This window comes from Halyomorpha halys, unplaced genomic scaffold (assembly GCF_000696795.3).
Source record: "Halyomorpha halys isolate HHAL.00 unplaced genomic scaffold, Hhal_1.1 Scaffold37.1, whole genome shotgun sequence".
NCBI lineage: Eukaryota > Metazoa > Arthropoda > Insecta > Hemiptera > Pentatomidae > Halyomorpha > Halyomorpha halys.
Genome location: NW_027106407.1, coordinates 709,779 through 724,068, shown reverse-complemented (window position 1 = coordinate 724,068; position 14,290 = coordinate 709,779). Strand labels below are relative to the sequence as shown.

Sequence of the window (14,290 nt, the reverse complement as noted above, 5' to 3'; positions counted from 1 at the left end):
AACTTTTGACAAAAAGCTAGCTCTAACCGACCCATTTTGGTTGAGGTCAGTTAAGTACCATTGTTTAAGTGAGTTTTGAAGTTTCAGTCACTTGAGTTTTTTTGGTACAGTAGTACCGATTTATCTCTGAAGATAGTTTTTGGTATTTTTTTTTCTTATCATTAATTTGCTTTGTACTCATATATAATTTTGCAGATATTACACGGTGTTCAGCATATGAGACCATTGTATAAACACACAACGATTTAATGGATCTATAACATTTTTCCATGAACAATTCTATTGAAAATAATTTGAGAAGCTAATCAATGGAGTAATGAACACAAATAAGTAGAACTTATTTTATTAGTGTCAATATTTCGGCCCGAATTTCAGGCCTTCATTATGGTGACAGTTACAAGAGTCAATGTTGGCACTTATCAAATAAGTTCCACTTATTATAAGGGTAACAATAAACACATCATCATTGAAAATAATTCTTTAATAATGATAAAATAATTTTGCTCACACACACACATTTTGATCATATAATTCTTCAATGGGACAAAAATATTTGATTCTCATGTTTTAAGAAATACATTTCTCTTAAATATTTTTGCATTTTATTATGCATATTTATTTAACCACTTTATACAATATAATAATTTAGATATCTCACACCAAAGATGCAATTTTATACATAAATGCTTGGAAATACAAATACATAACATAAAAATACCATTTTGATGTCAAAAAGTAATCTAATTTAACTTAAAAATAGTGAGGAAACGATAGATAGAACTTAAAATATTTAGCTGTTAACAACTGTAAAAATAAAAATAAAAGGTGCGAAATAAGTAAAACATTATATTAAATGGAAATGTACTAATATAAAGTTTAACGTGAAAATATTGATAAGGGCTGTTAAGAAATGAACTCGGTACAGGTTATAATATTTTTAATTGTAACCTTCTCCTCTTTAAAAGTTGGAAGCCAGATGGCACTAGTGGAATAATGTCTTAAATTTTTTTCATTGAGCCGTATCTAGTTATTCAGTGGACTTCTCGTTATAAGGATCTGGTATGGCGAATTGTCTACGGCTTATTCCACTTCAGGTAATTAACCTATTGATTTAGTGTATTATAGTTTTAGATTTGGACCATTTATAAAGATGGACCGGTTAATAAATTTTTTAAACTAAATATAATATTGGAATGACCTACTAAAGGTCAATTTTGAAAAACTGGTTCTAAAAATTTATTTTTATCTTCACCACAAAATTATAAGTAAAATATGTTTAGATTAAATTCGTTTGATAGTGTAAATCTAGTTCAAGAGAACACCATATTTCATGGTAGTTAGAGGAAAATGTATATTCCATATCCTAAGTATTTATACAATATTTAGTTTTAAATTTATTAAGTGCTTCTAACACAATATACTCAGGATTATTGATTTTCGATTAATTAATAAAACTTATGTTTGATGTACCACATAGTCCACCCTCTTGACTACTATTATCAATTCATTATACCTCTGAGGCAGTAAATTATTTTGTTATTTAGTGATAAGCTGGAGATCTTTGAGTTCTTGTCATGAGTAAAGATGTGGACTATAATTAGACTTTTAGAACTTGGTAGTTATTTCTTTGAGAATTTTTATCTGTTGTGGATATTTATTACCTTTAAAAATAACATATATTTGTTATATTATGCTCGAGACGTTTATTTCCTATTAATTAAATTAAACCTACTACTTACTTATTTTAAGAAATGGAAAATTCATCAAGCTCTTAGATTAGATATCCATAATATTTTATGTTTTCAAATTATCTTATCAGACATCAGGTTCTTTATTTGAAATGTTTTTTATTTGTAAATATTAATTTTATGCATAGTTTTTTAAATTTATTTTTAACTATTACTATTAATTAACCCATTATTGTTTTCCTTTTTTAAATGTTACCGTTGCAAGATGCAGACCCTAATTTTAGACCCATTCTAATATTAAAGCTACACATTTAGCTAATTGCTTATATATTGCAAATGTTTTAGGGTTTTATTGCTTCAAGTGTATTATAAAATTTCTTTCTGTCTTAATGATTAATAATATGTTGAATTAAGATGGCTTTACCTCCAATGCTGTTTAAATAATAAATATAATATTTATTAATTTATTAAAGGAACCTTGGCTACTCAGTTTAGATATTTATGAATCCAAAGACACTTCTTTTTAGAATTCACGTCACATATTCATTGTTTATGCTTTACGGTCATTGGCGTGTAGTGTTCTATTGTACCCTTAACTTTTACAGCATAGCATGCAAAACACTAGGTTTAAAACCAAATTTTTGCTCTTATATTATTTAATGGCCTATAATTAATAAATTATAAATTATGGTCTCCGTTTCAAGTAACACATAGAGCTGTATGTTTTAACTTAAAGAAATAAAAGTTAATGTGCTGAACTATAATAATTACTTTGTAGACATTGCTATAATACATAATTTTTTGACAGCCCTAATTCTTTGTGTTGGAAAGGCTACTTTAAAGTTACATGTCTGTTGAACTTTATTATATACTGTACCGAACCTCTAGTGTTGACTTCAAATATTCTCACATGTATTAATATTTTACCTCAGCAGCCTTAGGTTAATTATTACATCTTTCTAATAGTTTACCTGAAGTAACTGCAGAATGAACATAAAATGTATAATGTACATAATTTTTGATTTTCAATATGTAAGAGAGTGTATGTAATAACCTTTATCATTGCCAGTTGTTTGTGCCAACTTTCTGTTCTTAAGTTAACCTTCAAGATTTTCCCTTCCAGTTTTTAAAAACAGTTTTCATTATTGATAAGTTTTTATCCTCCCTGCTTATTCATTCATGACAATCAGAGTGTTGTTACCCATATCAGTTATATTTTTTTCTTTTATGATTTTTAATATTAAAATGCATGTATTATATCTTTCAGTTAAATTTTAAAACTTAAATTTTCTAAAAATTTATTGATTAACTAAAATTATTTTCCTAGGAAGTTGATATTTTCAATGTTTTCTGGGGATTCATTTATTTTAATGAGTTGGAAATTAGCTATAAATTATCATTTTTTCTGTGTGATTTTTTATTTATTTAGATTTTAAAAATAAGTTATAAAAGATAAGGTTGCATATTTGTGCATGTCATTATCTATTGAATCCCCCATAACTAGATCTCCAATATCAGTAATGGATTTTCTAGAATATAATTTTTTATCATCTTTTAAACATTTTTGTACTCATACAATTTTTTTTTCTACTGCATAAGATTTTTCAGGATTTTTTTTAATTTTCCCAAGATTCAAAAAAATGTTTTCAAATTTTATTTGTTCACAATAAACTGATATGAAGTTTTATCACACAATGTTATCAACACTTATTTTAATTACAAAGTTTGAGATGAATTGTAATGGTTCTAAATTTTAAGTTGCCTCTTCCCTTCCAGATAAATTAAATGTTAAACAATTTTTGAATGCAATGTTGAAAATTTCGTACTCCAGTTTTTTAGGGAAACACGTTTTTAGGTCCGCTGATTTCAAATAACCAATTCTCATAATATGTTATGGTCTGTGTATGTGAACATTCTAGCTCAAAAACGAAAAGTCTTAATGTAATGAAATTAAATATTTAAGGGGGGTTTGAATTTTCCTGGGATGTGACAATTTTTCCATAAAATCAACTGACCAGAAGTCCCAATTTATGTTATCGATTTTTTATTTTATTTTTTTCGATTTTCTGTAAAACTGCTTAACGATTTTGATTAAACTTGGTATCGATCAATATCAATGTACAGTCAAGTGATTTTTAATATCAGCTAGATATCATCCTCATTGAAATAGTCTAAGAGGGCTTGAATTTTTCAACGATATATCATTGTTCGTAGTAATGAAAGAATAGATTAATATGAACTATGAAAGAATTTGATAACAAACTAAAGGAGAAAACAGTTTTCTCACAACCGGTCTTAAAAAGACTGGGAAATTGGAAATAGCCCAGAGCGTTAAACTGTTTAATCCTAGCAGGAACAGAGTTGATTAACACCTCAAGTAATCCGTGATAACAAATTTTCTTAGCGACAGAAAAATAAAAAAAATGTTTAAATATGTTTAATTTTGTTTATTTGAAAAAAATAACCATCTCTCATTATTAATACTCATTAACAATGGATGAATATAAAATATGAAAGAATTTAATAACATTGTTTTCCATGGTTGTTACGACAATAGTCAAATTTTACTTTCACTTATCTATGTATGAAATATGTATTATGGGGAAGTATTGTCCTCCTGAATAATAAAGAAATAGCCGTTTTGAAATGTAGAAGGATTAATTTAATCTCAAAGCATGATGGTAAAAGTTGTGCGATATGCGCACCAAATTTTTCATTGTGATAAATATCATCATGATACTTGTTACTGCTACGAAAATAATCAGTATAAACTGCTGTGTAATGGATTTAACCAGGTTCCATTTGAATGCTAATAGTCCCTGGGATAGTTTTTAAAAAAGGAACATTTTTTCTGAAATTAAAATTATGTAAATTTATTTTGCCGAAAATCATGGACCCATCAGACGTACAGATATCGATTTTCACTGAAATTGAAACTCATTAAATCAATCACAAAGTTACTACATTATGTAGTATATAATGAATGCTTTTGTGGGAATAATAGTTTCCCTGATAATTTGAAGTTCGTAATTTGAAAACAAAGTTTCCTCATTAAACGAATGTATCTCAGGAAGTTTTTACGTATAGATGTTTATGAGAACTTGAATTAAAGCTCATTAAAACCACTATTATGTAGTTCCATGATATTTAAATATGTCCATTTTTCGAAATTTTACAACATTTTGGTCATTGAAAAACTGTGTCTCAGGAAGTATTTATACACACAAATGTCTAAGAGCAATCTAATTGAAGCTCATTAAACACATTATAATGTAGCTCCTGATAATCTTCGTAGGAGTAGTTGACTCCATATTTGTTAAAATAAATTTATGAAATGTCGATTTCTCAAAGTTTAGAAAAGAATGCTTTTTTATAAAACAGTTATCTCGAGGAGTATTGAACGTAAAGAGTTCTATTAGTAATCAAATTGAAGCAAGTTAAATACACCATGTGGGATTTTTAAATAATTATCTTCGTAGAAATACTATTCCATGACATTTGCCAAAGTAGAAGTAAAGTGTTGATTTCTCTTGGTTTAGAAAAAAATTTTACTTTTTGAAAAAAAAAAGTGTATCTCGGGAACTGGGAACTATTAAACGTATAAATGAATTAGAGGAATTGTTTATCAGCTACTTTTCAAGGCCATTGTTTGTTTTTTAGTATAGGTAATAATTGAATAATTTTCTGTCAGAAAATAATGCTAATTTATTTGTCGAAAAAAATTAAATAGGCCGCCATTTTTCAAAGCAACGGTTTTTAAATGGTAGACAAGGCTCTTTGCTCTTAAAATCATATTCTCTTTCATAATTCACTTTCAAACCTCCAAAAATTTAAAATTAATTTTTAATTTTGTTATAATGATTATAAACATGTATATTTTGTTAGTATATAACATTTTACACGATTTGGGGAGATATTCTTAATTGATAGGTATATGTTTTCATTATTTACATTCTAAATGTACAACGATTTCAAGGTTTGAACAAATCCATTCGTAATCGCAATTTTAGATGTAGTAATTTGTTTGGCAATATATTGTTAAATATTCGACTAATTGGATGGTTTAGGTCTGGGGTGGGATTTGTACAAGCCATTTAACTAACGTGATACAGAAAAATATTTATTTGGAACCAAATAGTAATAATTAATTTTTATGGGTGTATGATGCATAATCCAAACATTTTTTATGTATTGGTAGCTACTGAAGGGTTTTTAATTTCCAATAATTACCTTTATAGACAATTTAATTTAATAAAATTATAAACAGTAAGGTACAGAAGAAGGTAATAATTAAAGCTTATTGTTGTTATATGTCATTATCGAGGTTAACTATTCTAAATTAAGAGTGTTAAAATATAAAATTATTAAATGTTAATGATTGATGCTTTACATATGAATGACAATAGCTCATCTACTACTAATTTAAATTATGATAATGAAACGAGTATAATAAGTCATAATAATAATAATCAATTAATTAATAGAATTAATAATAAGAATATTTAATTTAATTATACAGCATACTATTCTATTTTAAACCCTTATCAATAACAATAGAAACTATAATCAGGACAGTCACTCAATATGATTTAAATCACTTCAAATTTGGTAAAAAATCCAATTAGTAAATTTCAGAAAATTTATTCAAACAAGAAAGACGGAATAGATAAAATTAACCAAACTAATCTAATATAAAAGATCAAATGCCTGGGTTGTGGTAATACTAGTTATGGGGTTGATAATGAAACAATATACATAGGTCAATCAAGACAACATTAAAAAATATAATGAACCAGCAAATCAGTTATTTTAATTATAAAATTAAAGAAATATAACAAAGTTATTGGTTTATCGCCTTACAGCTCAACATTCTAACAGGAATTTGATTTAAATAATATAAAAATAAAAACTAAGGAAAGAAACAATAGCAAATGAAAAATCTTAGAACCCATTTACGTAATTAAAATTATAGACAAGGAATGCAATTTCCAACAGGATAGAATAGGTTAAGCAATAGCTAAGTTAGCATTATCACTAAACATATTCTAAAACATATATACATAATTTTAATCACTAATTGAATCATTAAGCATTTATTAATTATAATAATTTTAATTTAGAATAGTTATCCTCGATAATGGCTTATAACAACAATGATGGAAACATTTGTTTTTCAAGTTATTTTCATAAGTGATATTATTATGAGATAAAATTGTCATCATAAATAATAAATTAAAAAAATCAATACAGTTATGATTTTTTTTATTCGTCATAAAAATTATTTTTTGGGGGAAAATTTCCAGACCTACTTCCGATGGTTTGGAAGAGGTGCGGAAAAAACTCTTGGATCTTGGGGCGCCCAAAATTGAAATCGGGTCTGTTATTCTCGAAGTAAGATCCTATTTGATCAAGAATGTGAATTACCGCAATATTCAAAAGTATTTGTGGATTGTAAATTACTTTTGTGGTCTTAGTAAATATTTGGGTGTAATACTCATTTGTGATTTATTTCTACGCAAGTGTTTGTTCATAAACACTCTCTCGAAATTCTTTTTCTACGCCCATATCTCTAGTACTTTTCCTTCTAAATGAACATATAATTATCTGCAACAATAAAAGATATCACATTATTTGGTCTGTATGAGTAAATAAGTCATCTCTGAAGACTCAATATTTCAAATTCTGCTACTATTTTGGTATGGCACAGATCGCTGGTATTCCAACTACGAAAAATAATACATATGTATAAGCATTCCAAATTTTTTTTTCTTTTATCTTTTAGTTATTCTTGTGAAGTATAACTTAATAAAACACATTATTCCATTCTACAAAATAATTATTGCATACGATTTGAAAATCATTTTTCTTCCTGGAAGTTTATAAATTAGCGCTGGAAAATCAGAAGAAAAATATTTATTTATTCTGCAATATATAATATGAATTTATTTTAAAAGTTAAATGTTAATGATGTATTAATACGTCTTGGCATGATAATTAGTTTGTTTATATCTACTATTCTCTTGTGCAACGGTTCTTAAAATGGGTGCCTCAAGTTCGCCATAAGGGTGCCCCGTAAGTTAATTTAAAATACTAAAATAAATATTTTAAACAATTATAAAAAAAACTTATTATTTTATTACAGTGCCTTGTTTTTATATTGATATTTTATTTTTTATTACTCATTTATAAAAAAAAAAAAAATCTGACAATAGGGGTACCGATTTATTGAACGCGAATTAGGTTTTACTATTTATTATGCCTCCTTATAAAAAGGTTTTAGAATTACTTAGTTCTACTATAAAAATAAAAGTGTGAGCATTGATGAGTGTTGGTATTTACGCCGTTAAGATTTAACAATCAAGTTTGAAAAAGCACTTCGTTAAAATGATTGAAATTTAGTAGTTTAATGAAAATTATATTTCAGTGCTTAAATTTCAGGATAAACAAGTTATAACAAAAATTTAAATTATGGATTACATAATCAGCACGGTTCAACCTATTTGAAGATTCATGCTATTTTAATTTATAATAAAAAATAAAATCCCTGACATGAATCTAGAATTTGTATTTCATAGGCGAAAAAAAGTCATCTGAAGGGCCTGAGTTTTATATGGTAAAAAAAATTATAACATTTTCTTGTAATTCTTTCTTGATTTAATATGAGCAAATTTATAGGTGATAACGTTGGAAAAATCAATTTCTTCAAGTAAATTACATTTCATATGAGATTACTGATACAACTTCATCCATTATATTCCTGAACTCATTTTTACATGCTTTATTTAATGTTCTAAAACAGCTATACTTAAACTGCGGCCCGCCGGTCTTTTGTGGTTGGCCCATTAGGGGCCTGTGTCATAATGAAAGCTAATAGTATTAGCCCATAAATACAAGTACACAAACTATAAAGTACAAGCACAAATACATTTTGTTTCATGATAGTGACGACCATTAGTGATATTACATGAGTTTAAAATTAAGATATTATCTGGCAGAATTGTCTATGAAATTGTACCAAATACAAACTACCAGATTAATTGTATTAGTTTGTACTTTATTTTAAAACAGGACCCTGGTGTTTTTTATTTTAAATCTTTTTGAATTTCGCGCCCATTAAAAAAATTGAGATCGTGCTGTGTAAATAGGTCTTACGCAACACTACCCCGCGTAAGTGTGCAGTGATATTGTAGACAAGGTAATTTCTCGTAACATACGGCAATTTATTCATTTATCTTTTAATTAACATCAAACATCTATTTGTATCACGGGAACACGTCATTTTAGTATTTTAGGAAATACCGCAAATTAAGTTTTTGGATTAGCGATGTGTTGTATTGGGCGTTTTTAGTTCCGTATCGAGTGAGCGAGACTGATTTTCTACTACTACTTATGTACCCAGAAAGAATATTAGGTAGTAAATTTGAATATGTAAGATTTTAACCAGTAAACTATAATATTTAAATTTATGTATTTTAAAATTATTTTGCGAGATAAATAAATGGAGTTGATACTAAACCAGGTCAATAAATGGACCTCATCCAAACGTTTTTCATTACAGTAATAAGTTCAATAATTTTGAATTTATTTTTTATTAACTCCTAAATAATTTCAATTAAACAACTGCTTGTGACCACGGACACTGCAACGTGTTTTAGACGTCTGGAAATGACGAAAAAATGTTTAAAATATACCAGATTAATCCGATCATAGTTGTTCTCCGGGGCAGTTGTTAATTATTAAAGACGCGTAATTACAATTAAATACAAAGATCTCGATATTCTCCTTACCTAAATAGTAAGGATAGTAAAATGAGCATATTATGCAGAAAAACTACGAACCTAGTTAATAATGCATCGTTCTTTAACTCTTAAACAGCCTAATGCTCACTAAAAACCAACTCATGTTAACTTAAAAGTACAATATTTTACAGACAAAGTTCCAAATGTGTTTTTTTTATTGCAATATTTTTAGGAATACACTTCTTTGGTGGAAAAAAATATCTCTTACCGTTTGCTAGGTTAGTTACATTTTACTAGGTTAGCTTAACATTTTCTCCACCAGAAACGAGGGACCCCAGTAATAGTACAAGAGCCGGGAAGAAAAAAAGGCAGGCAGTTATCTCACCCCAATTTTTTAATTACTTCAATAAAAACTATGTATAATTACTAGTCAACATTGATGATTCTGACAAGTATAGATAGGGGGATTAAAAAATGGCGGCTGTTTCAGAACCTTAAAAATCTATTGATTTTTCATTCGGAGCCCTATATCTTAAAAACTACCAACGATACTAGAAAATCTAAGAGAACATTATTTAAAGAAGAGTAAATTTGCTGAAATATTAGCTTTAAAAGAACTCATTTACGTCCAATAGTTCTCGAGACATAGCTTTTTAAAAAGCAAAATTTCTTAAAAATCTACTGAAAGATTAGTAGTTAGTTAATTTATTTTGAGAATTAATATATCTCAGGAACTATGTGAGGTACAGATGTCTATTAGCACTCAAATTAAAGCTAGTTTTATGGACTATAAAGAAGTTTATGACCTTTACCTTCATAGGAATAGTAGTTTTCATGATATTTGTTAAAATAAATTGATTTATAGTTGTGCGGACAGTAAATTTGATTTAAGACTAGGACTAGTAATTATACATAGCTTTCATTAAAGTAATCAAAAATTAGGGTGAGATAACTGCCTTTTTTCTCCCCTTGAGCTCTTGTATTATAACGAGAGAGTCGTAGAATTTGCTATTTCTGCTACGTGGTTTATCTGGCCCTGACCATGTGCAATAATGTTTAAAAAAATACTCTGGAAAATTTGAATCCGATCATGTTCAGTTTTTGGATATATAAAATTATTCCGAAAATAAAGATTTTATTTTTCGTTTGGGGGGCACGAGCCCAATGTGCTCTTCTTCTGAATCCGCCAATGAACCCTAATTTTTTGCAATATTAGGAGACCTGCAGGCACATTAATTCAAAAGATATTTTTTTTATTAAACTAATTTGATTAACGTTGGAAAGTAGATCTTGAATAAAATTATTTCTTTTACATTGTTCAACTTAATTTTTATGATTAAATAATTGATTAATTAAAATAAAAAAGAGCCATTTGTATTAAATGCTATATTTGTATTCATGAAGTAATTTATTTACCGTATAAATATTAAAGAAAGTATTCACTTTCACAAAGTTAAATTACTTAAGGTTAGTAATTGTAGATAAAATAAAATTAAGACCTCATTTGAATAAACGTAGCGTTCGGTTGTAAAACATAGTAACTCACAAATGAAAATACTTTCAATGCGAATATGTTTGTTTATTACTATGATTGACCTTAATAATAATGATTGACCTTATAACTTAATCTCCATATTATTCTCTTAATAATCAGACTGTGAGCCATTAAGACCTAGTTAGGGAGCACGGTGATTAAACCGTATTATTTGGTGGGGGAACATGTCATGGCAAGTGGGCCTTTTTACCAACCCCTGACGGCTTACCCAGGTTGCCGCCGCGTACTGACCAAGGCGGGAGTGTCAAAATTCATTCTTCGGGACCGCCGAAAAATGAATGATCAACTGCCCTAGGTGGGAATCGAACCCACAATGTTCCGAGCGGAGCGGACTGGGACCTGCGCCCCAACCCGCACGGCCGTCACGTCCCTACGGTTAGTCTTGTTCTACTACTATGATGATTTTTTAGAAATCACGCTCAACCGCCAGATTTTTCCCATATTCATAAATTGTAGTAAATTCATTTTTTTCTATTTATAAATAATAATAATTCATGTATTATTGATACTGTTGGTTTTTTCTATTTCTTGTAGGAATACACGGAGGGGAGTCAGGCCCCAGATTCACGTATGGGAAGACCGTGTGTAACATGTTGTAGGCCAGTCAATCCAAACTTTTAGAACCTTTAGGTGGTAGTTAGTGTTAGAAAGTGGAAATGGATTTAATATGCTAGTTTGGCGTAGATAATATTATATTAATTTTGACACGTTCCAAATTGTATTGATACCCAATAGGGGTTATTGGTGGTGGAAACCCCTAAATGTTTGGACTTATTTCAGTTTCTGGCCTTTACCTTTTAAATGATGCACCCAAGTTAAAACTTTTTTCTATAAATAATTGTAAAAATAATTAACTACCGAATTAAAAGAAAATCGGCCTAGTAAAAAATTGGAATCGGGGAATTTATTTAAATTTTTTTTTCTTCTAAGCCCCATGGATCTAAAGGGTTTGATATCTAGTGGGTTGGAAACTATAATACTTGTACTGCACTTGAAATGCATTTTAAGAGGGAAATGAGAGAAGGGGTTCGCCTGAAAATTGGAATATGGGTTGAGTCTGCTCTCTGATAATGGTACTTATCAGATTTCGTAAATGTGGCCCTGCCCTATTACTACTAATGTATTATTATTGTGAGTCAAATGAACATATTAAAGCGATGTACAGCTTTCCAACTCTTAACTTCCAACCGGTTAATGGGTTTATGTTCCAAGTTAACTGGCTTATTATTGGCGTATTGGTAATCATGGCGACTTTCACTTATATATTGGAAGTAATTACATATTTGTGAATAGAATTTCTTAAGAAATTTGATAAATTACAGCTGTCAACTCGAATTTTATGTCTGGGTTCTTGAAGTCCAATTTGGATTCCTTTCTTGTAACTAATAACAGAAAAAAATGATTTCTTGATATCAAGTTTGTTTTTGTACAAACTTGAAACATACTTAAAATCTTAAACGAAAATCGATTTGTTTCATTTACTACAAATTACTCAAAAACTAAGCCCCTTACATAATAACTAACATTAAAAAAACAAAGCATGCAATTTGCTTCAATTTAAAATCAAAATTAACCCTGAATGGAATATGGTCCGGGAGCGGTCAAAAAAACTCAAATAGTAGATAATTATACTATTTTTATTGAGCCAACGTTTCGCTAAAAAAGATACTAACACTTGACATAGTTACAAAAAAAAGAAAAAACATAAGTAGAAAATAACAGGAATATACAATGAAAAGTAAAATTTAATAAGAAAAATTAAGGCTGAAAACAGTAAATGAAAAGGGTAATAGTAATAGATAGATAAGAGATAAAATAAGAGAAGAAATATTAAAGAAAGTACAAATTAAGAGATGAAAAAAGAAAAGAATAAAATCAAATGATGAGATAAAATAAGAGAAGAAATATTAAAGAAAGTACAAATTAAGAGATGAAAAAAGAAAAGGATAAAATCAAATGATGGGACAGAATTCATACCTGTTTTGATGGAAGTCAAAGTCAGAGTGAGCCGTTTGTATTGGGAGGAGTAACTATAATTACCTAATGGGTTACTATAATAACCTGAAACCCCGGCCCATATTCCATTCATCTATACACACGGTCAATCATAATCTTCCAAAATTAACCCTGTGTGACTATTACATTCCAAGATACCCAAAAAATCGATATTTTTTTTCTTCTAAGCCCCATGGGTATATAGGGTTTGATACATTGGGGGATAGGTAACAATAATATGGTGGAATATTTTTGCTGCATTTCAATTGCAATATAAAAGGGGGATGAGGAAAAGGATACAACTGAAAATCGGAAAAGAGGATTGAGTCTGGTTTCTTATGATGAAACTCACCAGATTTCGTAACGTCTATAGTCATTAAATTAGCAGTCCTGTTTATGTGTGTGGCACCTGTTGCTGTCAATGTCTAAAAAAGTGGGTTAGTGCAGAGTTGGGGTCTATCGCAGAATTTGAGGTGCCTACGTGAGATGAATTCCGTCACTGTCTGTAGTCCAAGTGTCGTATGAATGTAGTCAGTTCTCGCCCTTTGTTTTTTGTAAAATAGTATGTTTTACAATACGTCTCACGATAATACCCTGAAACTGTTGTAGTTTCTTCGATGGTGTGGGTGCTATGTTAGTCAACACAGGTGCTCCTTAGAGGAGAGCTGGTCTGAGAATACTTTTGTATGACAGTAATTTGAAGAGGAGAGAAAGGTTACGTTAAGAGTTTTTAGCAGGTGTAAATCCTGTAAGGTTTGGTCCTAACCAGCTTGATTTTCTTGTTAAACTAGTTGATAATTGTCTTTTGTTATGTGAAATGTCGTCAATAATATTAGTTCTATGTAAACAATCATGCATAACGAATGTGAATTAAATTTAGTTAACTTTAATTTCTCCTTATAAAATAATATTTAGGCTAAACGGTTCTATTTACATATGCGGTTAAAAATGCCGTTTAACCAAAAATATTGGCTTGTGGAATTACAGAAACAACCTCAAGTTGTAATTATTGATTGAATTTCAATTCCAATAAATATTTTTTTTTAAATTATTTATTTATTGTTATTTCCAACTGTATATACATATATACAACAAGTAAATTGTAGGTGACATAGTGACATGATACAAACATGTGGAGAGTCTAGCCATCGATAGAACTCCAATAATTTCTAGATGAGAAGATCTCGAGACCATCTTCTTTTCAGACGCCTAGGATGATTATTAGGTAATGAAGGAGAAGCCAGGTTAGAAACAAGTGGATTTGGGTGGATGAGAAGTTTATCATGGAAGGAATGGTATCTGGTTCTGGCCAA

General features: G+C 28.9%; 1 protein-coding gene across 1 annotated transcript in view; it reads left to right on the top strand.

The window, feature by feature from the left end:
* The first annotated feature begins 838 nt into the window (after positions 1 to 838).
* The window catches only part of LOC106687142 (probable aconitate hydratase, mitochondrial), a 38,966-nt gene continuing 25,514 nt past the window's right edge, over positions 839 to 14,290 (top strand). The window contains exon 1 of the mRNA XM_014430862.3: positions 839 to 1,094. Within this exon, the coding sequence (XP_014286348.1) occupies positions 1,062 to 1,094 (33 nt within the window). The 5' untranslated portion in view covers positions 839 to 1,061. The remainder of the gene's footprint in view (positions 1,095 to 14,290) is intronic.